This window comes from Schistocerca serialis, chromosome 10 (genome assembly GCF_023864345.2).
Source record: "Schistocerca serialis cubense isolate TAMUIC-IGC-003099 chromosome 10, iqSchSeri2.2, whole genome shotgun sequence".
NCBI lineage: Eukaryota > Metazoa > Arthropoda > Insecta > Orthoptera > Acrididae > Schistocerca > Schistocerca serialis.
The window spans coordinates 17,271,568-17,299,495 of record NC_064647.1 but is presented as its reverse complement, the minus strand read 5'-3'; the positions used below and the strand labels follow the sequence as shown (position 1 = coordinate 17,299,495).

The 27,928-nt window shown below is 40.7% G+C and overlaps 1 protein-coding gene across 16 annotated transcripts in view; it reads right to left on the bottom strand.

Moving 5' to 3' along the window:
* Nucleotides 1–27,928, bottom strand: part of LOC126424950 (uncharacterized) — a 311,907-nt gene that overhangs the window by 217,424 nt on the left and 66,555 nt on the right. For 11 of the 16 annotated variants that reach the window (XM_050087818.1, XM_050087820.1, XM_050087810.1 and 8 more), the window contains exon 4: nucleotides 17,730–18,049. The exons of the other annotated variants lie outside the window; for them this stretch is intronic. In XM_050087818.1, coding sequence (XP_049943775.1) covers nucleotides 17,730–18,049 — 320 coding nt within the window. The remainder of the gene's footprint in view (nucleotides 1–17,729; nucleotides 18,050–27,928) is intronic. 16 annotated transcript variants of the gene reach the window in all.

Sequence of the window (27,928 nt, the reverse complement as noted above, 5' to 3'; positions counted from 1 at the left end):
GTTTGAGGAGATGAGGAAGTGGCTCTGGTTATTTGCTTCTGTACCAGGTTGGGAGGGTAGTTACGGGATGCGAAGCTGTTTTCAGGTTGTTGGTGTAATGGTTCACGGATTCCGGACTGGAGCAGATTTGTTTGCCATGAAGACCTAGGCTGTAGGGAAGGGACCGCTTGATGTGGAATGGGTGGCAGCTGTCATAATGGAGGTACTGTTGCTTGTTGGTGGGTTTGATGTGGACAGACGTGTGAAGCTGGCCATTGGACAGGTGGAGGTCAACGTCAAGGAAAGTGGCATGGGATTTAGAGTAGGACCAGGTGAATCTGATGGAACCAAAGGAGTTGAGGTTAAAGAGGAAATTCTGGAGTTCTTCTTCACTGTGAGTCCAGATCATGAAAACGTCATCAATAAATCTGTACCAAACTTTGGGTTGGCAGGCCTGGGTAACCAAGAAGGCTTCCTCTAAGCGACCCATGAATAGGTTGGCGTACGAGGGGGCCATCCTGGTACCCATGGCTGTTCCCTTTAATTGTTGGTATGTCTGGCCTTCGAAAGTGAAGAAGTTGTGGGTCAGGATGAAGCTGGCTAAGGTAATGAGGAAAGAGGTTTTAGGTAGGGTGGCAGGTGATCGGCGTGAAAGGAAGTGCTCCATCGCAGCAAGGCTCTGGACATGCGGAATATTTGTGTATAAGGAAGTGGCATCAATGGTTACAAGAGTGGTTTCCGGGGGTAACAGACTGGGTAGGGATTCCAGGCATTCGAGAAAGTGGTTGGTGTCTTTGATGAAGGATGGGAGACTGCATGTAATGGGTTGAAGGTGTTGATCTGCATAGGCAGAGATGCGTTCTGTGGGGGCTTGGTAACCAGCTACAATGGGACGGCCGGGATGATTGGGTTTGTGAATTTTAGGAAGAAGGTAGAAGGTAGGGGTGCGGGGTGTTGGTGGGGTCAGGTGGTTGATGGAGTCAGGTGAAAGGTTTTGTAGGGGGCCTAAGGTTCTGAGGATTCGTTGAAGCTCCGCCTGGACATCAGGAATGGGATTACCTTGGCAAACTTTGTAAGTAGTTATAAAGGCACATTTGCATGCCGAGCGTGAGTTTCCTTGGAAACGCGAGATATTAATTAAATAAATAATCACTGACAAATAAATAAAGCCTATGGCACACAACTGCAGCGCTGTGTCGCTGATAAAACAAAAGCACAATTACGTTACTCGTATGTTTGATTAAGAAGAGGGAGAGCTCTGGTAGAAGTGGTGCGAGAAGCACGTATTTTAGTTTATTGTCTGGCACACCGCCATATTTCATGTTATAGAAAATTACTGCGAGTTGCAACCATACTAGGCACTCGATTCTGAAAAGAATTTATATTTATAAAAGTAAGTAGGATTATGAACTGTAGGCTTATTCATTGAATATATCTGATTTAACTAACTGTGTAATTTTTTGTTTAGTAGACAATCACCTCTGTACGACGTTTTGGCATGGCTGGCAAAGTATTGTAATATTGAGTTTTAGATTATGAGTCCGCACCTACCGCAGCAGTCTTTGGAAACGATTTAATTACGAAGTCCGATTATTTCAGTTTTATTTCACGGTCAACTACGAGTAACATTGCCTTTACGAAAAAGCCATTGTCAAGCGTCTGATACCGAATAATTAAAACCTGACGACTCATAGGAGAGACAATCATACAGATAAAATAATTAATATTTTATTTAATTTAATTTATTTTATTAATTTTATATTGGCGACTGCGTGTCGGACTTGTTATTTTGTCATTTGTTACATTGTTCTCTATGTTTCATGTGAAAAATCAACTTTCTGGACCTGGACTTGACTATATGAGAAATAACAAAAATCAGAAGATATTTGCCAATTATAAAATTTTGCGGGAAGACGCAAGGAAGCTTCCAGCAAAATAAGGTAAGACGCAGCATCTTTGCATTAGCAGGCTTGACCAGACGTATAATTCAGTGTATTAGCTTTTCAGTAGATTCTGTAGTGTTTCTTTTCCGCATAACAGCTTCAGTGATAAATTCCATTCTCAGTATTTTTCCTTAAACAATAACGTATGCAACAATACCAATACACGAGTGTACAATATGGCCGACTTCTGTACGATATCATGTAACATGGCCAGCAGCCATTACCAATAATCTCAAATTCAGTTTATATTTTTAAATTAACAGACAGCCATTGTTGCTACGACCGATTCATGCTCAACTGCATTTTATTTTAAAATCAGTGTCAAATATTTTCTTGAAACATATATCACGTGTGGCATGGTAATAACTAGAAAACAATACGCAAAAATGGAACAGCAAAGACGTACTATTCAGACGCAATCCGACTCGGACGAGAGACAAATGTTAGAAAATGACTTTACGACAGCAACCGGTAGTGACGATTCATCAAACATTGACGCAAGTGTTGACGAAAATTTTGACAATAGGCCTTCCACCACAAAAATTTCAAAGTCTCAATCAGAGCCCATGTTAATGCATGACGTCACGTCTAATGACGCGACGGGGGCAGAGACCTTGCAAACGGTAAACATTGCCGACATGTTACAAATGCTAATGAAGCAAAACGCCGAAAACATGGCAACCTTACAGACGCAAAATGAACAGTTAAAGACACAAAATGACGGAATCAAATCTGATCTCATAGCACTCAAGACAGGTAATGACACTTTATGTAAGCGTGTGGAACTTATAGACGCCACACTGACCAAACAGATGACTGAACTCAGCGCTAAATTTTCCCAGCTTAATACGAGACAAGAAAAGACAACTGACGTAGCACTTTTACAGACACAAGTAAAAAACCTTAATGTCACGTGTGAAGTTCTTACTGAACAAATTCAAACATATCCTTCAGTACATGACAACCTTGAAAAACGAATTACTGACGTACAGAATAAATTTGACAATGTTGAACAACACCTGACTGACATCTTACAATCTGATGCCACAGCTCATTTTCAAAATATTAATAAAGAATTTCATGATTGGGTAGTCAACAAAGACTTGATGCTTGCGTGAAAATTTACCAACAATTGTGCACGACTCCGTAGCGCAATACATTACTAATAACAAACAGCTGATCAGTGACGCAGTACAATCCGTCACTGCACCCATGAGACAATTCACCGATCGACCACAGTCTGAATGTAACGAAAATATCAGTCAAAATGCACAGTCCAGGAACCAATATACATTCGAGTATGACACACACATACCGCACACGACAAACACACAAGAACAAAACACACCACGACTACAACACATACCACGATGTGCAAACACAAACACAAGCTATTATTATGGTAAACCACAGCAACATTATCGTAATTACTCGCCAGCTGGACATAGCAGTAATTACAGTGGGACAAATCCATATCATAATGCAAAGGAAGACGAAAGCTTAATGAAACACAGGCAATTTCAGATTTTTATCCCAGAAAAACGAACCATTCATCCGGTGATTTTTCTCAAATCTTTTAGTAACGCATTTCCACGCACTTGGAGTGACCGGAAAAAGATTTCATATATTGTCGGTTACATCCAAGGCGATGCAGCTGTCTGGGCATACAGTCAAGCTGACGTATGTACCACGTACAGTGAGTTTGAGCGTGCTTTTCTGAGCAAATTCTGGTCGCAATCCGTTCAGGAGCGACTCAGAAGACAAATTTTAGAACCTGAAACTTTTAACAGTAAAAATGGTAACTTACGCAGATATTTTGAAAAATACTTGAACATGGGACACTTTTTAGACGAACCAGTCGCAACGCGAGATATACTCCGTGCGTTGAAGGCCAAATTGCCTTTCAACATTAAAGAAAAACTCCTACATATCCCGGATGACGATTCAGATTATTTTTTAACAGCTTTAGATTCGGTTGACATGTTACTTGAAGATCAGCGCTTCGCGCGGCAAAACAGCAGCCACAATGTTTACACTAGTGGTATGCAAAACATGCAGGCTCGCCAACACAATTCTGGCGCGCCCACAGTTGGATACGCGGTACAACAAAAACAGCAAACTCACATGCCGTCTCAGTACGGAAATCAAAATCAACACGCGTATTCCAATACAAACAATAGTTACAACAGTAATAACATTTCATGCGGCAATCCATACAAAAGGCACCGCGGTAATAACTACAACGGTAACAACGGATACAAAGGTAATAACAAAAACACAAACAGAAATAGAAATAATAATAACTACGAGCCAAGACAGCATCAAGGTTGGACTCGTAGCGATCAGTACTTTCATTCAAACTCTGCTTTACCACAGCAGCCACCAGGTCAAAATTGGAGCATACTTTACGACCGACAGGTAAGTTATAATGCGCAACAGCAACAACAACCGCAGAAGTTTGGAGATCATAATAGGCAATATCCGAATGTGAATATAATAGAAATGACACCTGATGCACAACCTCAATCTGTGTCAGTACCTAGTACAAATGCTAATCCAACAAACTAGAAACAGTCACTACTTTGCCCCAGGTCGTGGCTGAAGAATCCTTGGGGGGCGGCTTCAATGTTAATCAGTTATTTGACATCACACTTGAACAACGGAATAATGATATGCCGAGTAATTCTAAACAAAAACTACCTGTTTTATTTATAAGATACAACCACAATAACAATATATCAGATGAACTTTTACAAGACAGTACACAATGTCGTTTAAACACAAATGAAATTGTTTTAGCATCTACTACTGGTGTAGTAGGTGGGATTCCAACTACTATTATCCTAGATACAGGTGCAGCTGTGAGCGTTTTGTCTTTTAATTTCTATAAAAAGATGTGTGAATTGGAACCTGTGCCTGAGTTTCCTGCCAAAAACTGTAAAATAACTACTGCACTAGGTAATAAGTCATGTAGGGTTACGAAGCAAGTTTTTGTAAACGTTAAAATAGGTAATGGAACCGTACAATGGCCATTCCTGGTTGTACAAAACCTTGTGACAAATTGCATATTAGGAATAGATATTATGAGCGAGAAGGACTGCATTATAGACTTCTCCAAAGGTAAATGTATTTTAAATGATAAAGGCAGTGTAATTATTATTGATTTGGACAGGAGAACTCTAAAGCATGACAAACACTGTACAGGGTACAAAGTTCAGTTAGTACTTGACAAAGACATTCAAGACATGCAAACACACTCATGTGACGCAGAGCTAATGGACTTGAAAACATTGCTTGATCATAAGATAAGTGAAGCTACAGCTCTCAGTGTACATGAACGTATAAAACTACAGGAAGTGTTATCCAAATATTTACAAGTTTTTACCAAACGATTAGGTGTTATCAACATTATGTGTACAAGATTGAAGTTAAGCCTCACAAGATCTTCTACCATAAGACATATAACGTACCGTTATCTCAACGACCTGCTGTGTGGCAAGAATTAAAACAAATGTTAGACTGGAAGGTCATTGAACCATCCACCTCACCTTATTGTAGTCCTCTACTTGTTGTCAAAAAATCAAATGGAAGCATTAGGTTAGTGTTAGACGCACGAGCTATTAATGAAATAATTTTACCGGTTCACACAAAACCTGAAAATTTAGAAGAGCAATTACAGAAATTTCTAGATGCAAAATATTTTTCCACAATAGATCTCGCTAATTCGTTTTGGCAGGTGGGTATCACTCCTGATTCTCGGAAATATACTGCATTTATGTTCGGGGGGCGAACCTATCAGTTTTGTGTTCTACCCTTCGGACTGAATGTCAGCTCTGGGGTATTCATTACAGCCCTGGATACCGTGCTTGGCGACGATTTAGTTGAGACAGTCACACACTATGTAGATGATATACTGATAGCTACACAATCCTGGAATGAACACATTGACACACTTCAAAAAATTTTAGAAAAATTTGCACAAGCTGGAGTCACAGCCAATCTTAGAAAATCAAAGTTTGGTTGCAGTGAGATAAAGTATTTAGGACATATCATTAATTCACAGGGCATACGTCCGGATCCCAGTAAATTAGATGCTATCAGAAACTTTCCTAGCCCTCGAACTAAAAAGCAGTTAAAATCATTCCTTGGGCTATGTTCATTTTTCAGACGTTTTTTGCCACAACCACTTTTGAACAGTAAACATCTGCTAAATCTACTCAGAAAGAATCAAGTTCGGATCTGGTCGGAACAGTGCCAGAATGACTTTAATACAATTAAACATGCTTTAGTGAATGCTAACATATTGAGCCATCCAGATTTCAATTTAGATTTTTGTATGACTTGTGACGCTTCACGTACTGGCTTGGGCTGTTGCTTATTTCAAGTTGTAAAGAATAAAGAGGAGGAACAGATAAGAATTATTGGGTTTGCGAGTCGCACTCTAACTGAATGTGAGCGTACATACTCCACTACTGAGTTAGAAACACTTTCCATAGTATGGGCATTCAAGAAATTCAATTATTATTTATTTGGAAAACATACAGTAATTTACACCGATCACCAGGCCCTGACATTTTTGTTAACTTGTAAACTTGTACATCCTAGACTATCACGATGGGCAGTTACACTTCAGAACTACTCTTTTGAAATTAAGTACATAAGAGGTAAGGACAACACCATTGCAGACACTTTGTCTAGACTTCCACAAGGTATGAATGATACCAACAGTGACTTAGAAAATATAAATGACTACAGGATTCTCTTAATGCAAGACAAGCAGTATCACCAATATTATATTGATATGTGCAGAAACATGGCTGAATTACAAAAATCTGATCCTCACTGGTATAAAATAATAACATTACTGGTAGAAAAACACAATCATCCTTTGACTAAGTATTACAAGTTACACAATGATGTGCTATTTTACCGCCGACATCCAAATGCTACTAACTGGTGTGTATGCATTCCCAAAGAGTCTGAACGTAATTTAATTTGGCACACACACTTAGTATGGGGTCATTATGGGACAAAAAAAGTGTTTAGCGAAGCTCAGTACATACTGTTATTTTAGCAATATGAGAAGAAAAATTTACAGGGAACTGAAAACATGTGTCATATGTCAAAAATCAAAACCTCAGAATTTATCCACAAAAACAGATTTACATTCTATTTTACCTAGTAAACCCCTGGAAATTCTGTGTACTGACATCAGTGGACCGCATCCAGCAAGCTCTGGAGGCGTCAAATATGTCTTAGCTTTTTACGATATATTTTCTAAACATGTTAAACTTTATGCTTTAAAATCCGCCACTGCAAGTGCTATAATACGAAGATTCTCAAGTGAATACCTGACGCACGTGGGAAAACCTAAAGCAATTCTATCAGATAATGCAGCATACTACTCTGGGTACAAATGGAGAAATTTCTTGAAGGACAATAACATTAAAAGTATATTTATTTCGAGGTTTAGTCCACAATGTAACGCGACTGAGAGACTTTTCCGAGAATTAAATCGTTTCATGAGGACCTATATTTCATCAAAACATACTAATTGGGTGTCCTACCTAAGTCTTTTTGAAGACGTACACAATAACTTAAATATTTACGATACAAATTACACACCTAACGAGATCATGTTCAATTGCAAACAGAACGATCAGTGGATAGAACCATTACCTAAGTTGTCAGACAAGGAAATCACACCTGAACAGAAAATAAAAGAAGTATTGACTACGCTGACACATCACGCACAGATACGAAACAAACATCACAGAAACATAATAAAAAGAAAACAAAAATTCGAGGTAGGAATGCTTGTACTACTTCGTACTCATCATAAATCTGTTGCACTCAAACGACGCAACGCTAAGTGGCGTTTGCTATATGAAGGACCTTATATAATTGTTAACATACCGCACCCTGGTGCGTATCTGTTACAACATCGTAGAACTAACAAAATTATTGGGCTATACGCACACCGAGATCTTAGAGCATTTCATGCTGAATAATGTCAAAGACATACCCATCAAAATATTGCTAAGCAACTCGAAAAACTCTGTTGCTACAACACAGATAATAAGTAGTATAGAAATTTTCATTTCAGCGTTCCAGAGTCGCAGTTGAAGACAGAAGAACTTTTCTTTCAACGCCGCGGCTCCACCGAGAAGACTGAATATTAAAGTAAAATTTATGATTACGTAGCAGTGGATGACATATTAATTTTTCACGGAACATTTGTTACAGAAGGTACCACTGACTTGGTATGACACCTGACGAACTGACAGACGTCATCTGTGAAGCGATCTTTTACTTTGAGAAATAGATTAGACACACATCTCTCAACACGAAAAGCATCTATCAGTAGTCAAGGCCACACAGACACTCTACACACACGCACAAAACGCGAGGAATCGAACATTTTCTCTCTCTTACTATTTTGAATATTTATTGAGTAGTGAAAACGCCTGGTCTTGCCTACTGATGTAATGAATGTTGTGTCTAACCTATCTTAATTTCAGATGACATCACAAAAAACATCGATAATATCCCAGCAAAACCGCTAAAGAGGATGTAAATATCTGCAATTCATGTAATCAAATGTGACACAATGTAATAACCAATAGCGATGTAAAGATGATGTAAACATGTTTATGTGCAACTGTATTATGTTTATGCTAAGAAAATATGTGACGTGTGTATGTATAATTACTTTTTTTTTTTTTAACTGATGTATCATGTAAAAATTTGAACAAAACGAGTGCCAAAAAGACATTGCATAGTGAACCTCTGTTCACGGACATTAACGAACATTACTAACTCTGCAACTACGCAGAAACCTATGTGAAGGAAACGGTTAATGCCATTCATTATGCATCGTACCTATGTAAACGCGATGAACGATTCCCTTGATTAATAACTACGAACATTTAGGTGAGCTATATTCAGCAAAAAAAACTGAAAATGTGAAGCGAATAATTCGTGCATCGTCTAGTGACATTACTACAGTACCCAACTTCAAGATGTTAACTGGATTAAATGGACACAAAGTGCCTGTCCAGAAAACAACACGACGGGTGGAAGAATTTTGGTTGGAACTTCAGGGAATTTAATGTTCTCGAAATGTGACGGACACGCTTACCTGGACTGTCCAAGGATCGACGCCAGCTATGTGCCGTCCGAGGTTCTGCAACCAAGCTTCCACGGAATGTAAAAAACGAACTGCACGTGGACCAATTATTCGACGGGTCACGTCTGATCTGTAATAAGCAATGCTTTTAGTCACAACCAACTGCATCACTACGACTATAATGGAAATGAGAAATGGACACGCTTATGTATTAATCACGTTGTTATACAATAATGTTACTGTGATCAAAAAACTTTACCACGACGATACTAACCTGTAAAAAATTATTGTGCAGCGGATGAATATGAACTGTAATAACGACACGATGTGTATAGGTCAACGCACCTGAAAAATACGGACATTTTTCTTTGAAGTATTTCAAAACAATACTATGTAACTAAGAACATTCAACAATCTAAGTTGTATTGTGTTCTAACAAATACTGTAAATTTAAAACTAAGCTACCTGTCATAGAATGTAGTCTTCATATGTAATCTTGGTTGAATATTTTCTTTGTGCAACGACTGAAAAACGCGCGCACACGAACAATATGAACTGCAATACTGTGCCGCGTGATCTAACTGTACGACATAACGGCAGTCACACAGACGCTTCTGCGCATGCGCGCACTCTATCTGCCAACATAAGAACTTTTACGGCGCACCCGCGTCATTCAAAGTTGTATATAATGTGTATAATGTAGGTCATGTAAATAGTTGTACATAACTTAGATTTTCTTGTGCCTTTAGGTGAATTGCTCGCCTGCAGGTGTGTCCTTTCGCCTCGCAATTCAGGGGGCAATATAAAGGCACATTTGCATGCCGAGCGTGAGTTTCCTCGGAAACGCGAGATATTAATTAAATAAATAATCAGTGACAAATAAATAATCAGTGACAAATAAATAAAGCCTATGGCACACAACTGCAGCGCTGTGTCGCTGATAAATCAAAAGCACAATTACGTTACTCGTATGTTTGATTAAGAAGAGGGAGAGCTCTGGTAGAAGTGGTGCGAGAAGCACGTATTTTAGTTTATTGTCTGGCACACCGCCATATTTCATGTTATAGAAAATTACTGCGAGTTGCAACCATACTAGGCACTCGATTCTGAAAAGAATTTATATTTATAAAAGTAAGTAGGATTATGAACTGTAGGCTTATTCATTGAATATATCTGATTTAACTAACTGTGTAATTTTTTGTTTAGTAGACAATCACCTCTGTACGACGTTTTGGCATGGCTGGCAAATTATTGTAATATTGAGATTTAGATTATGAGTCTGCACCTACCGCAGCAGTCTTTGGAAACGATTTAATTACGAAGTCCGATTATTTCAGTTTTATTTCACGGTCAACTACGAGTAACATTGCCTTTACGAAAAAGCCATTGTCAAGCGTCTGATACCGAATAATTAAAACCTGACGACTCATAGGAGAGACAATCATACAGATAAAATAATTAATATTTTATTTTATTTTATTTTATTAATTTTATATAGTGTTGTCTGAAAGCTGACGTAGTCCCTCAGCCAGAGATTTATTTTCATTTTCATTTCAGCCACATGTTACACTTTCCACCTTCTAATACCATGTCACCCTCACAACACCTCCGCAACGACCCCATTAAGTTTTACTTACATTCCCTCCGCAAACATGCCTTCGCCCTAGCCAGATTACACTCCCATATTTTATTTTCTCAGGCTTGTCTGACATTTGGCATCACCCCCAAAGGCCTCACACTTAAAGTTCCCATCTCTGGCTGCAACCCTTCTTTCCATCAGTCCCTATACCAGTTCCAAACTGAACAATCCATTGCCCTCACCCACCTAATCCTTCAGCTACACACCCACTCAGCCAATCAACACACCCGTCAACTCCTATCCTTAATAAAAGTCCTCAATCTTTCCTCTCCCACATCCACACCGGCTGTTCAGAGCATCCTCCTACAGGCCAACCGCAAATTGGAACAGCATGCCACCCTCCACCTTAAAAAACTATCCAATCTCCTGGTTTCCCACCTCCGGAAAGGCAACTCACTCATCCTTCACAACCTTTCCAGCAAACCTCAACTTCCTCTCATTGCACACAAACCCAGTCTCTCCCATCTACTCAATCTCCCACTTCCAGCTCCACTCCCTCCAAAACCTCAAAATTCCAATCAACACAATCTGGAACCACAACACCCCAATTCAATAGTTAACCTTTCCTCCAAACCTCTCTCCCAATCTGAAACCCCTGTCCTATCCAAAGGCCTCACCTTCAGCCCCACTCCCAGATTCAACCAAACAGCCCTCGTCAAAGATTTACTGTCCCACACCTGTACTCTCTGCTGGAAATATCACTTTGCCACGAAGAAAAATGATCCTAATCCTACTCCTAATGATCCAACTCCCCAAGACACTATCCAAATTGAACCCTGCCTGGAACAGTTCCGTCCTCTGTCACAGCGGGACCCACCTCCTCTTCCTCAAAATCACCCTCTCCAAACCTTCCAGGAATTTCTAACTTCCAGCCTTGCCTCTCAATCCTTCTTAAAAAACCTTAATCCTACTCCCAACATCACCACTGCTGAAGCCCAGGCTATCTGTGATCTGAAGGCTGACCGATCCATCGCCATTCTTCCGGCGGACAAGGGTTCCACGACTGTGGTTCTTGATCGTCGGGAGTATGTGGCTGAGGGACTACGTCAGCTTTCAGACAACACTACTTACAAAGTTTGCCAAGGTAATCCCATTCCTGATGTCCAGGCGGAGCTTCAACGAATCCTCAGAACCTTAGGCCCCCTACAAAACCTTTCACCTGACTCCATCAACCACCTGACCCCACCAACACCCCGCACCCCTACCTTCTACCTTCTTCCTAAAATTCGCAAACCCAATCATCCCGGCCGTCCCATTGTAGCTGGTTACCAAGCCCCCACAGAACGCATCTCTGCCTACGTAGATCAACACCTTCAACCCATTACATGCAGTCTCCCATCCTTCATCAAAGACACCAACCACTTTCTCGAATGCCAGGAATCCCTACCCAGTCTGTTACCCCCGGAAACCATTCTTGTAACCATTGATGCCACTTCCTTATACACAAATATTCCGCATGTCCAGAGCCTTGCTGCGATGGAGCACTTCCTTTCACGCCGATCACCTGCCACCCTACCTAAAACCTCTTTCCTCATTACCTTAGCCAGCTTCATCCTGACCCACAACTTCTTCACTTTCGAAGGCCAGACATACCAACAATTAAAGGGAACAGCCATGGGTACCAGGATGGCCCCCTCGTACGCCAACCTATTCATGGGTCGCTTAGAGGAAGCCTTCTTGGTTACCCAGGCCTGCCAACCCAAAGTTTGGTACAGATTTATTGATGACGTTTTCATGATCTGGACTCACAGTGAAGAAGAACTCCAGAATTTCCTCTTTAACCTCAACTCCTTTGGTTCCATCAGATTCACCTGGTCCTACTCTAAATCCCATGCCACTTTCCTTGACGTTGACCTCCACCTGTCCAATGGCCAGCTTCACACGTCTGTCCACATCAAACCCACCAACAAGCAACAGTACCTCCATTATGACAGCTGCCACCCATTCCACATCAAGCGGTCCCTTCCCTACAGCCTAGGTCTTCATGGCAAACAAATCTGCTCCAGTCCGGAATCCGTGAACCATTACACCAACAACCTGAAAACAGCTTCGCATCCCGTAACTACCCTCCCAACCTGGTACAGAAGCAAATAACCAGAGCCACTTCCTCATCTCCTCAAACCCAGAACCTCCCACAGAAGAACCCCAAAAGTGCCCCACTTGTGACAGGATACTTTCCGGGACTGTATCAGACTCTGAATGTGGCTCTCCAGCAGGGATACGACTTCCTCAAATCCTGCCCTGAAATGAGATCCATCCTTCATGAAATCCTCCCCACTCCACCAAGAGTGTCTTTCTGCCGTCCACCTAACCTTCGTAACCTCTTAGTTCATCACTATGAAATCCCCAAACCACCTTCCCTACCCTCTGGCTCCTACCCTTGTAACCGCCCCCGGTGTAAAACCTGTCCCATGCACCCTCCCACCACCACCTACTCCAGTCCTGTAATCCGGAAGGTGTACACGATCAAAGGCAGCGCCACGTGTGAAAGCACCCACGTGATTTACCAACTGACCTGCCTACACTGTGAAGCCTTCTATGTGGGAATGACCAGCAACAAACTGTCCATTCGCATGAATGGACACAGGCAGACAGTGTTTGTTGGTAATGAGGATCACCCTGTGGCTAAACATGCCTTGGTGCATGGCCAGCACATCTTGGCACAGTGTTACACCGTCTGGGTTATCTGGATACTTCCCACTAACACCAACCTGTCAGAACTCCAGAGATGGGAACTTGCCCTTCAGCATATCCTCTCTTCTCACTATCCGCCAGGCCTCAATCTCCACTAATTTCTAATTTCAATTTGCCGCCGCTCATACCTCACCTGTCTTTCAACAACGTCTTTGCCTCTGTACTTCCGCCTCGACTGACATCTCTGCCCAAACTCTTTGCCTTTACAAATGTCTGCTTGTGTCTGTGTATATGCGGATGGATATGTGTGTTTGTGCGCGCGAGTGTATACCTGTCCTTTTTTCACCCCTAAGGTAAGTCTTTCCGCTCCCGGGATTGGAATGACTCCTTACCCTCTCCCTTAAAAACCACATCCTTTCGTCTTTCCCTCTCCTTCCCTCTTTCCTGATGAGGCAACAGTTTGTTTCGAAAGCTTGAATTTTGTGTGTATGTTTGTGTGTGTGTCGACCTGCCAGCACTTTCATTTGGTAAGTCTCATCATCTTTGTTTTTATATATGTATATAAAATAGAGGGAAACATTCCACATGGGAAAAATATATCTAAAAACCAAGATGATGAGACTTACCAAACGAAAGCGCTAGCACGTCGATAGATACACAAACACACACAAACATACACACAAAATTCTAGCTTTTGCAACCAACGGTTGCTTCATCAGGAAAGAGGGAAGGAGAGGGAAAGACGAAAGGATGTCTCATTTGTGCTGAGCTACTACCATAGGAGTTTTGCTCTCCCAAAATCTAAATCTAGCTCTATGCCAATTAACTGTACCAGAAAGATGAAAAGTGTGTTCATACAAAAAATATAATAGCTCAGAAAAAATGTGCACCTCCATTTCTTCTAGAATTCCTGTGCAAAATTCTTACCTTTTGGTGTGGTCATCAGATGCAATGCTTGCAACAATTCCAGTGTGTATGATTTCTGATGGAGTCAGTTTCCGAACTCACCATATCTCGAGTTGAAAGGTTTTAAGTTTATTGTTCACTCGTGTCACGGATTTCCTAGGGCGCCTTTTGTAAGTTGCGCAGATACCTTTGACATCTTCACTCTATGTTTAAGGATGACCCTCACTTTTCCATTTGCAGATGCGCCAATTTTCTGTGATTTTCAGTGGCACTCGTACATTTGTTTACTGGCAGGCAGCTCTCTGTCAAATTGTTATCAAAATACACATTTCACACTAACAGTGGACTCCGATTTTGCTAATTGCAGCACAGAAAACAAATGCCTCCGTGGTGTCTCCATTTTCCTACGAATGAGCAACAGCAGCACTGCACCTTTAATTGAACTTCTATGTCAACTGCTCAAAAGTTTCCACTTTTCTCTGTCTGGAGTTGCATTTCTATCCTTTATAGTATGTAAAAGATTAATCCCAGAAATATGCCACTCATCTTTGAATAACCCTGTATTTTGGCAAGTGTAGTCCTTTAGAATGACTGTCGTGTATGAGGCACAGACTGACAAGCCACAGTGGAAGAGATGCGCCGCACTAGCTCCGAATACGAGTAGGTGCGCGATCGAATGCCGGGCACTCGCGGACAGGCGATACCGAGAGGATAACCTAGGCACGTGAAGCGCCAACCCAACTGATTTTTGTAGTTCAGTTAGGCCCTGATCAGTTTGTGAGTTCACCACTATGCAACTTTACAAATCTTAATCTGAGAATGCAGCATTTGCAGTGAACTTTGTGTTTCAGTGTGAAGCTCGTATCTCTGCCTCAAATCTGTTCCTCACTACAGGATAATAACCAATACCAAGCGTCATTGCTTCTGCTGCTGCTGCTGCTGCTGCTGCTACTACTACTACTACTACTACTACTACTACCACTATTATTATACAGTTATATCACAACCATCATCGTGTATCGGTATTTATCTACATAATTTAATTTCATTTTTGTGAGTTCAATGTATCATTACAAGATATGAAATATGCACTTGTGCTGACATGAATGCATGAACAAAAGGTGTTTATGGTTTTCTTCTCTTCCCCCCCCCCCCCCCCCCCTCTCTTGCCTAAGTGTGAGGTTTACTTTGTTCAGATACTGTTGCCCCATGTGTCAGCGTTATCAACCATCACTGCAAATACATGTGCTCACTGAACACTATCTACAGAAAATTCTATACTGTATTTTTTTTAAATTTTGAGTGCATATTCCACAGGGAGTTATTTTTGTGTGTGCATAACAATGAAACAATGACAGTCCAGGCCACAGTGGTTCCTGATAATGGTTAATTGTGGACAACAGTTAATGTATCACAGGTAAAGGGACTCTGAAGTGTGTAACTGAACTGTAGTATACTGAATTTTTACATCCAAGTGCTGGGACCAGCTCTTGACATACAGTTAAACCCCTGCTTTCACTTTTCAGTGGAATAACACACACACACACACACACACACACACACACACAGCACACACACAAAGTGTAAGTTGCAGGAAAGTGCAAAATACAGGAAAGCATTGGAAACAAACCAAGTAAAAAATGAATAAATTTATCTTACTGTCATTCTCTTTATATTGTTCAAAATCAGAAACCATAACAATCTAAATTTTGCCTATTTAAAAAAAAAACTGAAATAATTGTTTTTGCTTCTTTCTAACAGCAATTTGTTGTATTCTTTTGTTAAACCACATTAAAAGAGCATTTTAATTCTACTGTCAAACTTATTACTGGTAATCATTATAAACCTATGGTAAATAAAACTTGTAACACAATATTGGTTGAAACATTAATGTTGGGAGTCTTTAATAAATGGAGAACAACAGACACAAATAAATGGAGAACAACAGACACAAAATCATACAGCTTGTTGTCGACAAGGAGATCACACGGTTCAGGAACATCCTGGGCGAGGAAGAGGACGGAAATTGCAACATTATGGAGCATCTCGAGGAGGAATATTTACGTCTTACACTAAGTTGTACCGACATAAGACTGCGTGCCTCGTACGGATTCATGTATTTTACACTGAAGTAACAACAATTCGTGAAAGCTCGTTATAGAGTGATGTCTTGTTTGTATAAATGACTGAAATTAAATCAAAGCTGTGGTAATACAAGACAATGAGCAGAAGGAAGGCTGCTACTACAGTCAATACTGTCAGGTCACGATCATCATTCGGGAAGTGCCTCAGCGTGCTTTCCCACCCTTCCAAATACTGCGTACCTATAAACAGGTGGCTGTGGCCAAACATGATGACAATGAAAATCTCACTTACTATGCTAACGCTGTCTGACACGATTATTAACTTTGTGTATAGTCTCCATTTTCTGCTTTGTTCCGAGGTTGACTTTGAGTAGGAATACAATGCACTTTTTGCAGATATCTGCACGAAAAACAAAGTCAAATGTTGTGATAATGTCAAAGAAAACTTAAAGGTGCGGGAAATGTCGTAACACAGAATCAGTGACGACAGGAAAGTACTGAATTCAGAGAATGTGACTCCTGATTGTAATGACAAAAATGAATATAAAAAGCAAGAAAATGTAAAATGTGAGAATGTAAACACAGTGGTTTACTGTATTTATTTTCGGGAGTTTAGCATGACATTCACACGGTCACACTTTCATATGCGAGCTGCAGTAGAAAGCCATTTTTGCCAAATGTTTCACAATAAAATTACATAGTACCAAAACATATGTTCCACTACAAGCTTGCACAGTAGCATGCACAGTCCCCTCACATACGAGTTGCCAAGTTTCTCATACTGTTGCTACTGCGCAGCAAAAAGTAGAAGAGAAGTAAAAGATGACAGAATATTGCTGATGTAAATGGGAAAGTAATGGGCCCAGAATTGTGCCCTGAGGGATAAACATTTCAAAAACTTCCTCTTCCACCGGCTGTGCATACGCAATCAATCGACAGTGGCATATGTTAAATTATAAGTCCCCATTCTGAAATGACACAGTCTACCCATTAATTTCACTACGAAGCCCCATCTACAGACTAATGTGAAAAAAACTGAGAAACCCAAAATGTGCGAGTGAGACAGGTCTGCCGGGTACTACCGAATCACACAGAACTGAACTGGGCACAACTGTTAAATACAGCGGCACTATTAGCTACGAGTGAAAGTAATTACGTAATAAACGTGACAGAAGATGTTTGAAGACATAGATATGTTTACTGAACTAGACCTAGCTTAAAAGCACTGTAACAATAATTAGATGTCTCCTTAACATTTTGTATCTCGTGTCCCTATGTATATGTAACGGTGAAATATGCCAAATGTCTTTTACATAGTGTGAAAAATACCGAACATACGAGAACAGTATTCGTCAAGCAAAAGTTGGCTCGAGTAAAAGTTAGACATTCGTACGAGGAGAGGTAATAGTACTCACCTCGTTCCATCCACCGACCACTTTATTTGTAAGCACTTTAGGGTGTTCTTCTTGGCATTCAGAAAGTACTTCAGATCATCCGTATCGACAGACATACGTCCGAAGTCAATCTCGACCAGTCGGGGGCACCCGTCACCCAAAGGTCTCAGCACACAAGGACGCAGGACGCAAGTCGTCCCCACGTATCTCTCTTGCAGACACAGCACACGGAGGTACTGCAGACGCGACACCGCCTCTGAAAATTTCTCGGTCTTCAGCAGCTCGTCGGGTGCCGTCAGCACGTGTATCCCGGAGCACTGCTCGACCGAGTTCTTCACCGTCTGCAACCGCACACTTCCTGTAGTACAGTAACACTTCTGAGCTAAGGAGTGGGATACACTGAAACAAAAGAAGCACTATTAATGGTCGTTCAAACAGATGCTTTCTGCCTCTTCTGAAGCACCTGACCAATTTCCAGCAACAGAAGTTGCACAGCAGCTAAACAGATGGCCACAGAGGAAGTCAGTAACTGCGGTGAACGAGAGGAAAGCACCCGCATCATCCACGCTCACCAAACTGACTTCCCATCAGCTAACAGGTGTCCTCCCTTCTGATGACTCCCGAGTCAGTTCGTATTGTCGATGTCACAGCTGCTCACACCACCGTGTGTCTTTTTTGATCCCAGGAAACACTCTGAATGGCCTACATTTCAGAACAACTGAACTCTACTCTTCTTCCTTGTTGTTAATTGACTATGTGCCACCCCAGTAATCATATATACATTGAGACAAAGTAGTTACTGGGCAAAAGCTCAATGGATCAGAATGGAAATACATTAGTGGAGTTTCCTCAGTTCAGAAGGAGTTTTTCAGTAAAAAATGCTTACTACCCAAAAGGTTCATTTAGGTCCATTATGGCTTATTTAATGTTTTTTTTTTTTTTTTAGTTGTTTTAAGCTGTAATATGATACCAATGCAACACTTGACCAACATTATTTTAAGAAACAAACTATCACATACAAAAACAGCATTAAATGTGTGATTACATATGAGTTAATGTGTTAATGTTCAGCATGTGAACAAGAAAAGGTTTAGTAAAGGTTTGAAATTATGTTTGAAGTGTGCTGAAAGTCAATGGCCATCCTATTCATCAAACACTGGAGGAGTATTATTCGGATAACTTTTTGCTGTTTTAAGCAAAATGCAGTCTTTCAAACGTCTCAGTGCTTACGATTAAATATCTCCCTGGATATCACAAGATATGTTTAATTCAGTTGACGAAAGGAGAAAATATAAAAATCCAGCAAATGAAGCAGTTGAAGGGGAGTACACACATCTAAAAAATGAGATTAACAAAAAATCCAAAATGGCTAAGCAGGAGTGGTTTGAAGACATAGGATACAGAAGTATATATAACCCAGTGAAAGATAGATACCACCTGAAGGAAAGTTAGAGAGACATTTTCAGAAAAGGAAAGCACCTGTACAAATAACAAGAGGCCAGATGGAAAACCAGTCCTAAGCAAGAAGGGAAAGGTGACTGGTGGAGGGAGTATGCAAAAGGTGTACACAAGGGAAATGAACTTGAAGGCAATATTATGGTAAAGCAAGAGGATACAGATGAAGACGAGATGGGAGATACCATACGATACTGCGAGAGTCGAAACGAGGCCCCTAGAATAGACAACATTCCCTCTGAACTAATGATATCCTGGTATGTAAGATATATGAGACAGGTAAAGTACCCTCAGACTTGAAGATGAATATCATAATTCCTATTCCAAAGAAATCAAATGCTGACAGGTCTGAATATTACCAAACTAACAGTTTCATAAGTTCTGGTTCCAAAATAATAGCACAAATTCTTTTCAGGTGAATCAAAAAACTGGTAGCACTCAACCTCGGGGAACATATTTTTGGATTTCAGAGAAATGTAGGGACACCCGAGGCAATACTGACCCTATGACTTACCTTAGGAGATAGATTAAAGAAAGGCAAGCTTACTCTTATAGATTTTGTAGGGTTGCAGACAGCTTTTGACAATGTTAAGTGGGATACAATCTTTAGTTCCGAAGGTAGCACATGTAACGTGTCAGGACCAAAAGGTTGTATACAACTTGTACAGACACCAGGTGGCAGTTACGAGTTGAGGGGCACGAAAAGGAAGGGAGTGAGACAGGGTTTTAGCCTATCCCCGATGTTATTCAGTCTCTACACTGAATGATCAGTAAACAAAACTACAGAAAAAATTGGAGTAGGAATTAAAGTTCAGAGAGAAGAAATAAAAACTTTGAGGCTTGCCGACAACATTGTAATTCTGTCAGGCAACAAAGAACTTGGAAGAGCAGTTGAACTGAGTGGATAGTGTCTTATAAAGAGAAAATAGGATACAAAGTAAAACAAAGGTAATGGAATGTAGTCAAATTAAATCAGGGGATGCCGAGGGAATTAGATTCAGAAATGAGACACTAAAAGTAATAGATGAGTTTTGCTGATGAGGGCTTAAGTAGAGAGGATATAAACTGTAGACTGGTAATAGCAGGAACAGAGTTTTTTAAGAAGAGAAATTTGTTGACATGAAACATGGATATAAGTGTCAGGAAGTTGAAATGTGGTGCTACAGAAGATTGCCAAAGATTAGACGGATAGATCATATAATTAATGAAAAGGTACTGAACAGAACTGGGGAAAAAAGAAATCTGTGGCATAACTTGACTAAAAGAGCTCAATGGTTGACAGGACACATTCTGAAAAATCAAGCACTTACCAGTTTATTACTGGAGGGAACTACTGGGGGTAAAATCATAATAAAATAAGAGAAAGCAGAGTTCACACAGAAAGATTTAGGTTTGTTATTCCTGCACGCTCTTCAAGAGTGGAACGGTAGAGTGGTAGCCTAAGTGTGGATCTATGAACTCTCTGCCAGGCACTTAATTGTGAATTGCATAGTAATTGTGTAGATGTCAAAGGGACATACAGAGTGTACATAAAGTCCAGGAATACTTTCAATTATTTATTGTGCAAGAACTAAACATTGTACAGATGTCATACATATTGCATTTTGAAGAGAAACTATGAAAGTTTTTTGTACAAAAATTCGATGTGCAAACCACGAGTGGTTATCAAATTCTTGCCGTACCCGTCCCAGCACGGCATAGTCGACTGTGGCAGTCGCTTCCCGTATTCTCTCCCAGAGCTCTGCTACATCACGTGATAACGGAGGTACATACACCAGGTCTTTAATGGTCCCCACACAAAAAAGTCACACGGAGTGAGATCTGGCGATCAGGGATGCCATTTCGTGAAACAGCTGTCCCCTTCTGTAGCACGACCGATCCATCAATGCGATAGCTCCGTGTTCGGGTACCCACGAACTTCATGATGAAAATGGGGTGGAGCCCCGTCCTGCTGAAAAATGAACGGAAAGTCCGATTGCATTCGAGGCATCAGCCATCGCTGCAACATGTCCGGGTAGGAATGTCCAGTGACAGTGCTCTCGACCAGAAGAATCACCCGTACAGTTTTCGACATGACGAGGCACAAAAAAACACTTACCTTTGGGGAATCACGCTCAAATTCAATGCATTTGTGTGGATGCTTTGTAGCCCAGATTCGACAGTTACGCCTGTTCACTTTCCCATCAGTGTGAAAAGTAGCTTCACCGCTAAAAATTTAGCGATCAACAATGCCATCCGCATTCTCATTCAGTTGTTGCAACTGTGAACAAAACTCAAAATGCTCATCTTTGTTGTCGCCATTGAGCTTCTGCACTAACTCCAATTTGAACAGTTTCACAGACAGCTTCTGTCGCAGGACTTTCCGCACTGTCATCGGAGCCATTTCGAGTTCACGGGATGCGTGACCTACCAATTTCTTTGGACTGCTTACGAATGTCCCTCGCATGTGCTCCACATTCACTTCACCCACACTGGGACATCCGTTCGTCTTGCCGGGCATGAGAAATCCGTCTTAACGAATTTGCTGTGCCAGCGGTAAATAGCCTTCCTTGTCGGTGGCTTCTTACTGTACTCGGTTCTAAACATCTGTCGAACAGCTGTAGCACACTCGTTTTTGTCGAACTCCGACACAAAGAAAGCTCGCTCTGCACCTGAACTCACCACATTTGCGACTAGTGCCAACTATCGGCAAATTACCCAACTATGCTGTGGCGGTATATGTGAAAAAAACTTTCAGGTTTTCTCTTCAAAATTACATATGTATGATACCTGTACAATGTTTAGTTCTTGTGCAATAAATTATTTGAAGTGTTTTTGGGCTTTATGTACACCCTGTATATTGCAGTTATTTCGAAATGACGGAGCCTGCACAGGACAGAATAACTGTAGTGTGAAGAGCTGCATCAAACCAATCTTCAGACTGAAGACATCAACAACCATATCTCCTAATCTATCTGTGCTATGTGTGGATACTGTCTGCAAAACATGTTGAAAATAGAGTTAGTAGTGAAGAAGTAATAGAGTAATGCCTGATGTGGATGTTTCACTGCATGAACAGTGAAAATGTGATAAGTGATGAAATTTTTTCCTTTCATTATTTTGTGTGCGTGTGTGTGTGTGTGTGTGTGTGTGTGTGTGTGTGTGTGTGTGTAAGTATACAGTCTGGGTAATGTGTGTGCTGTGTGTTATGCAGCCTCAAGATGTGCACAATTTTGAACTGTAATACTTGTTTTATTACATTAAATCTTTGACTTAGGATTATACCTCTCAATGGGTATATTATGACAGCATTTTCTTTTAAGGTCAGACAGTAATTATATGAAGTACCGAAAATCAATTGTTTGTTGCCCCTGTAGGCTATTATGCAGCCAATCTGCAATGGGGACCATTATCGTGTCAGCCATTTAGTGATACTGATTTCAGCAGTTTCAATTAAAGCAAGCAAAAAACAATGCCACAGATATCTCTAATAAGCCAACCAGAAACTGTTTCATCCACAAAACAACACTGCAACCTATTTATACAGAAGCAATGCCAAGCTGGTTATTTCGGCTCCTAATACCCAATGTGAGTATTTGCAAGCACAGGAAAAGTGATGGAAAGGTGAAGAGAAAGCTAACAGTCTGAGCAAACAAGACTTGGTGGGTGCCAGTTCACTGACCCCTTCTGAAGTACACCCACAACTCCCACACTTATCCATCCCACGCACCCGCACGCAACTCACTCGCACGCGACCGCCGTCTCGAGCTGCTCGGGCCAGGGTGCAAGCTACTGCTGTGCAAGATGGGAGAAAATCTGGGTGGTGGGAGTAAGCTGGGGGAAGGAATGGGAAGGGATGGCAGGATAGAAGTGGGGGACGGTAGAGTCCTGCTTGTGGGAGCATAAGGGACAGGCTGGGTGTAGTAACCAAAACCAACTGCAGGAACGCCTTCGGCTGCAGATCGGAGCTGCCAGGTGGGGAAGCCGCCGGCGGTGGAGCACGCAACACCGGGTAAACACGAGGACGAGTCGGACGACAGACCAACGACAACCGACAACAACCGACCACGACCGACTATGACCGACGCAACGAGGAAGAGATAAACAATGGGGGCTTGTAGAAACCACAACACCAAACACCGACAGTAAATCCACTCAGAACCAGAGCCAGGCAAATGTCAACAATGAGCAATGACCAGAACGCAGTACTGCCGAGAGAGAAACGAAATCCAGAGCGAGTACCAGACTGGCCGGACTAGGGCAGAGCGGGTACCTGTATACGAAACCGGAGAGAGCGGCTATTGGCCGCTGTCTGCGGTGGTACCCTTGCTGCGCGAGAGTCGCTGCGCGGAATAGCCGCCGCAGACATGGAGCCCTATACGGGCTGACCACGTCCATTTATTCTGGTGCGTGTTCGACTTCCACAGCGGGAGGTACTAGAGTGGGGAGAGGGGAGGGCAACTAGGTGCAGTCGGTAGATTAGAGAAGGGGCAGGGGGTGGGAAAGGAGAGTGGAAAAGGAAGAAGTGCAGTGCTGAGGGGTAATGAGGAAGGGGACAGGTGGGTGAAGGACAATGGACAATAACTAATGAAGCTTCAGCCTGGGAGGGTTATTGGTACTCGGGATGTATTGCAGGGAGAGTTACCACCTGCAAAATTCAGAGAAACTGGTACTGTTAGGAAGGACACATGTTAGGAAAGATCCAGATGGCACAAGCAGTGAAGCAGTAATTAAAATGGAGAATGTCCTGAAGAGCAGCCTACTCAGCAACTGTGGGGTCCAGCCGTTTCTCGGCCACAGTTTGCCGCTAGTGGTTCGTGCACACAGACAGCCTGACAGTTGTCGTGCCTACTTAGAAAGCAGCACAGTGGTTGCGACTTAGCTCATAAATCGCACGATCGGTTTCACAGGTAGCCCTGCCTTCGATGGGATTAGGTAATGCTTGTGACCGGAATTTCATTTATTATCATTCTTTGCATCATTTACATGATATAGGAAATGTCATAATACTGTCCAGGATATGCACAGCAGACTATTACAAATTTCTATCAAACACATAAAATTAACACTGTATAATATGTTGAAAATTAAAATATGCTCCTTTAACATGTACCATATGTGATGAATTTATATATATTTAGTACATTTTCGAAAACATATTGCACATAATTTAGAGTTAAAAGAGTATAAAGGAGACATGGAATTGACAATGAGAACAACATGATATTGACAATACAACTATCAGTTAGTGACTTAAGGATTCAAAATATTCCTCTATGCTATAAAAACATTTATTTAGCAGATACTTTTTTAATTCCGACTTAAATTTTCCTTCATCTTCTGTTCCCCTGATGCAGTGTGGCAGAGCATTATAGAGCACCCCCTGTTAACTTCCCAGAATTTCTTAAGCTCGAACCTTGCCTCACCGTAATTTAATCCACAGTGGCTCACATGTTTTTGAGTTTTTGTTTTCCTTGTTCTTTCTACATGCAGATTCTTACAGATATGTGTATTGTAGTCATGAAGATCTGAATTTACACGTAAACTACTCGAGTGTGTTCTTGTATGCAGTATGCTTTTTAATATGTGCAAAGATGGTACTGTAAGTATGTTTAGCGGCATGAACAAGGGATTGCAGTGTGTTTGTGGAGAGCTGTGTGTAATAATTCTAATGGCCCTTTTCTGTAATTTAAAAACCTCTCTCAAGCGACATTTAGTTGCACCCACAATGTTATTCCATAGGATATAATAGAATCGAAATACGCCATATACACTAATCTTGTACACTCTGCACTGCAAACTCTGGAAGTTATTCTCAGTGCAAAACATGCTGAACTGAATTTGTTTGGATATGTATGTGACACGGGCTTTCCAGCTCAAGTGTTGATCAATGTACATGCCCAAAAATTTTGTACAGCAGACTTTCTGTCTGTCTTATTACATAAAACCACTGTTGCACCCTCTTCACAACTTTTTCAGCTGTACTGAATAAGGATTTGCTGTCATCACTTATAATTATGCTTGTATCATCTGCAAATAACATAATTTTTGATGATCTGTTCGGCCTTTCAATGTCATTTATATAGATTAGGAATAATAGGGGGCCACTATCTTATGCGTATCCTCATTTTTGAATAATGGTTTAACCTTAGAAATTTTCAGCCTTTTGGGGAACTCACCTTCACTGAATGATAAATTGACAATATCTACCAGTGGTTCCAAGATTTGTGAGCCGACTTTTTCTATTATTGTCACTGACACTTCATCCAGTCCTGCAGACATTTTAGATTTCATACTGTTAATTACTTTCAATATTTCATATGTATTAGTGGGACTTCTTATCATGCTACTGACTACTTTTGGTGCTGTTGTTTGGTAAGGCTCTTGCTTAATTTGTCAGGTACACTTAGAAAGTAGTTGTTAATGTAATTGGGCAAGACTTCCTTCTTTATTTCAATGTTATCACTAGATTTAAGTACAATATCCTGGTCTTTAGAGCTTTTTCCTATTTCTCTTTTAACAATTTCCCATGTGGTCCTTGATTTATTGTCTGACTTCCTTATTAGTCTATCATTACTTAATACTTTTGCTAGATTAATTATCCTTCTATATGCCTTTTTGTAGTTACTAACATATTTTTTTTAAAGTAATGTCGGTATTGGTTTTCATTTCAGTGTTTAGTCTTTTCATAGTCTTGGAAGAGTTTTTAATGCCGGACGTGAACCAAGAATTTGTGTGTGTATGGCTAGATGAGTTGATTTTAACTAATCTTTTTGAAAAGCACATCTAAAAATCTGTCATGAAAAGAGAGAGAGCATCTGTATCAGTTTGTGACAATACTTCTGCCCTAGATTGGTTAGTCAGTGTGATACCAAACTGGTTGCAGTTTTCGGGAGAGAAAATTCTCTTATACATGTGATGTAGTGTTTTTGTATGTATTGGAACTGTGAGCACTTTAATAATAAGTGCATTATGATCAGATATTCCTAGGTCAATATTCAAAACTTCTGTATCTGGGCTTTCTATATTTGAAATTATATTATCTATGAAACTTTTTTGAAGTGTTTGTTACCCTTGTAGGACTGTTTATGTTAGAATATAGGTTGAAACTATGTGAAATATTGAGGAATTTAATTTTAAATGAACTACCTACCAACATATTGACATTAAAGTCCCCACATACAATTACTGATGTCTTCTCATCATGTAAGAAGCTCAGCAGTTCTTGAGTCTACTTAAAAAAATTCTGGGTCATCACATGGTGATCTATACACTGACATGACTGTTATTTTCCTATTTTTTACACTCATTTGCACTGCTGTTGCCTCAAAATGTTTTTCTATGCTCAGGAGTTCAGCTTCGGGTCTGTTTTTCACTTTAATATCTGATTTTACATAAATGCAGACACCCCCATTCTTGGCTTCCTTCCTATAAAAATGATCAACCAAGGTATATGGGGAAATATTAATGTATTCTAATTCATAATTTTTGCACCAGTGCTCTTGATTACAAATGCAGTCAACACAATATTCACTGGCCTCAATCTCGAGATCTAGAATTTTATTTTTGAGACACTGTATATTAAGGCTAAGTAATTTTAAGATGTTGCAACTTGGTTGAGAGGACCTCTTCCTTGTATTGTCCAGTGTCAACGGTTTCTTCATATTGAGGCTGGGTACCAAAAATCCTTTAGGGACAGAGGTTTCGTGCATCTCGTCTTTCTTTCTTCTGTATGTGTCGCAACTTTGATGCGACTCGCTGGCCGTAAGCACATTTCTTGCTAGTGATGCTGCTGTATAGTCTGTAGCTGTTTCTGATACTGTTGGAGCTGTTGTGGAGGCTTTATTTGCCTCAGCTACTTTTGTGGCAAGTGAAGATTCTAGTGCTGGATCTGTTGCCGGTGAATTAGTTTCATTTTTATGTTAGAGAATTTCAGTTGCTGTGATGGGTGGTGGTAGTGGTATGGTACGGATATTCTTGTCTTCAACTGCTAACACTGCATTAAGTATTTCTCGACTAATGAATGCTTTTCCAAGTTTATTTCTGTGTAGCTGGTAAAATGACTTCTTTCTGAAGACGGTACATTCACATGTGTGGCATTTGGGAAGCTTCGGCATATTTTTTCAAATTTTCTATTAGTAACAGCGATTTCTTTGTTGACACAAGATTTTTACATCAGATTGTGTCTTTGTGGTATACTTGCAGTATAGAAGTTCACATTTGTAATTTTCTGTAGAGTGCTTCTTAGTGCTCTTGTGGGAAGTTTACCCTCATTCCTATAAACGTCATTAGCACCCCCAATTATTAAACAGTTTCTTCCGGGCTCCAAAAAATGCTCACAGTGTTTTAGAATTTCACTCAAGGGAGCCCCTGGTTTTGTCATTCCACTAACTTTAAACACAGTTTGCGTGTTACACATGATACCAGCTAAGCCCTCTCCATGACTGTCTGAGAGCATGTAAATATCTTCTTTGTTCTTCTTACTTGTGTTCGTCACGATCTCACAGTACGTATGTTCACTGAAAATTATAGTACCGGTACTTCCTCGCTCATTATTACAAGACTTCGTACTCGACTGGTTTTTAAACTCTGCATTTGGTGAAAGTACTTTGTTTCTTTCGCTATTTTCACATCTTTTAGACTCGTCACAGGTTTTTTGCCACTGGGAGACTGAAGTTTTTCTCGTTACGGTTAACACGAGGGAACTTTTTAGGCCATATGAAGTTATCATTTGGCCCATTTACAAAAGTGTCACTACACTCTGAATTGACTCCTATCACTTTTTC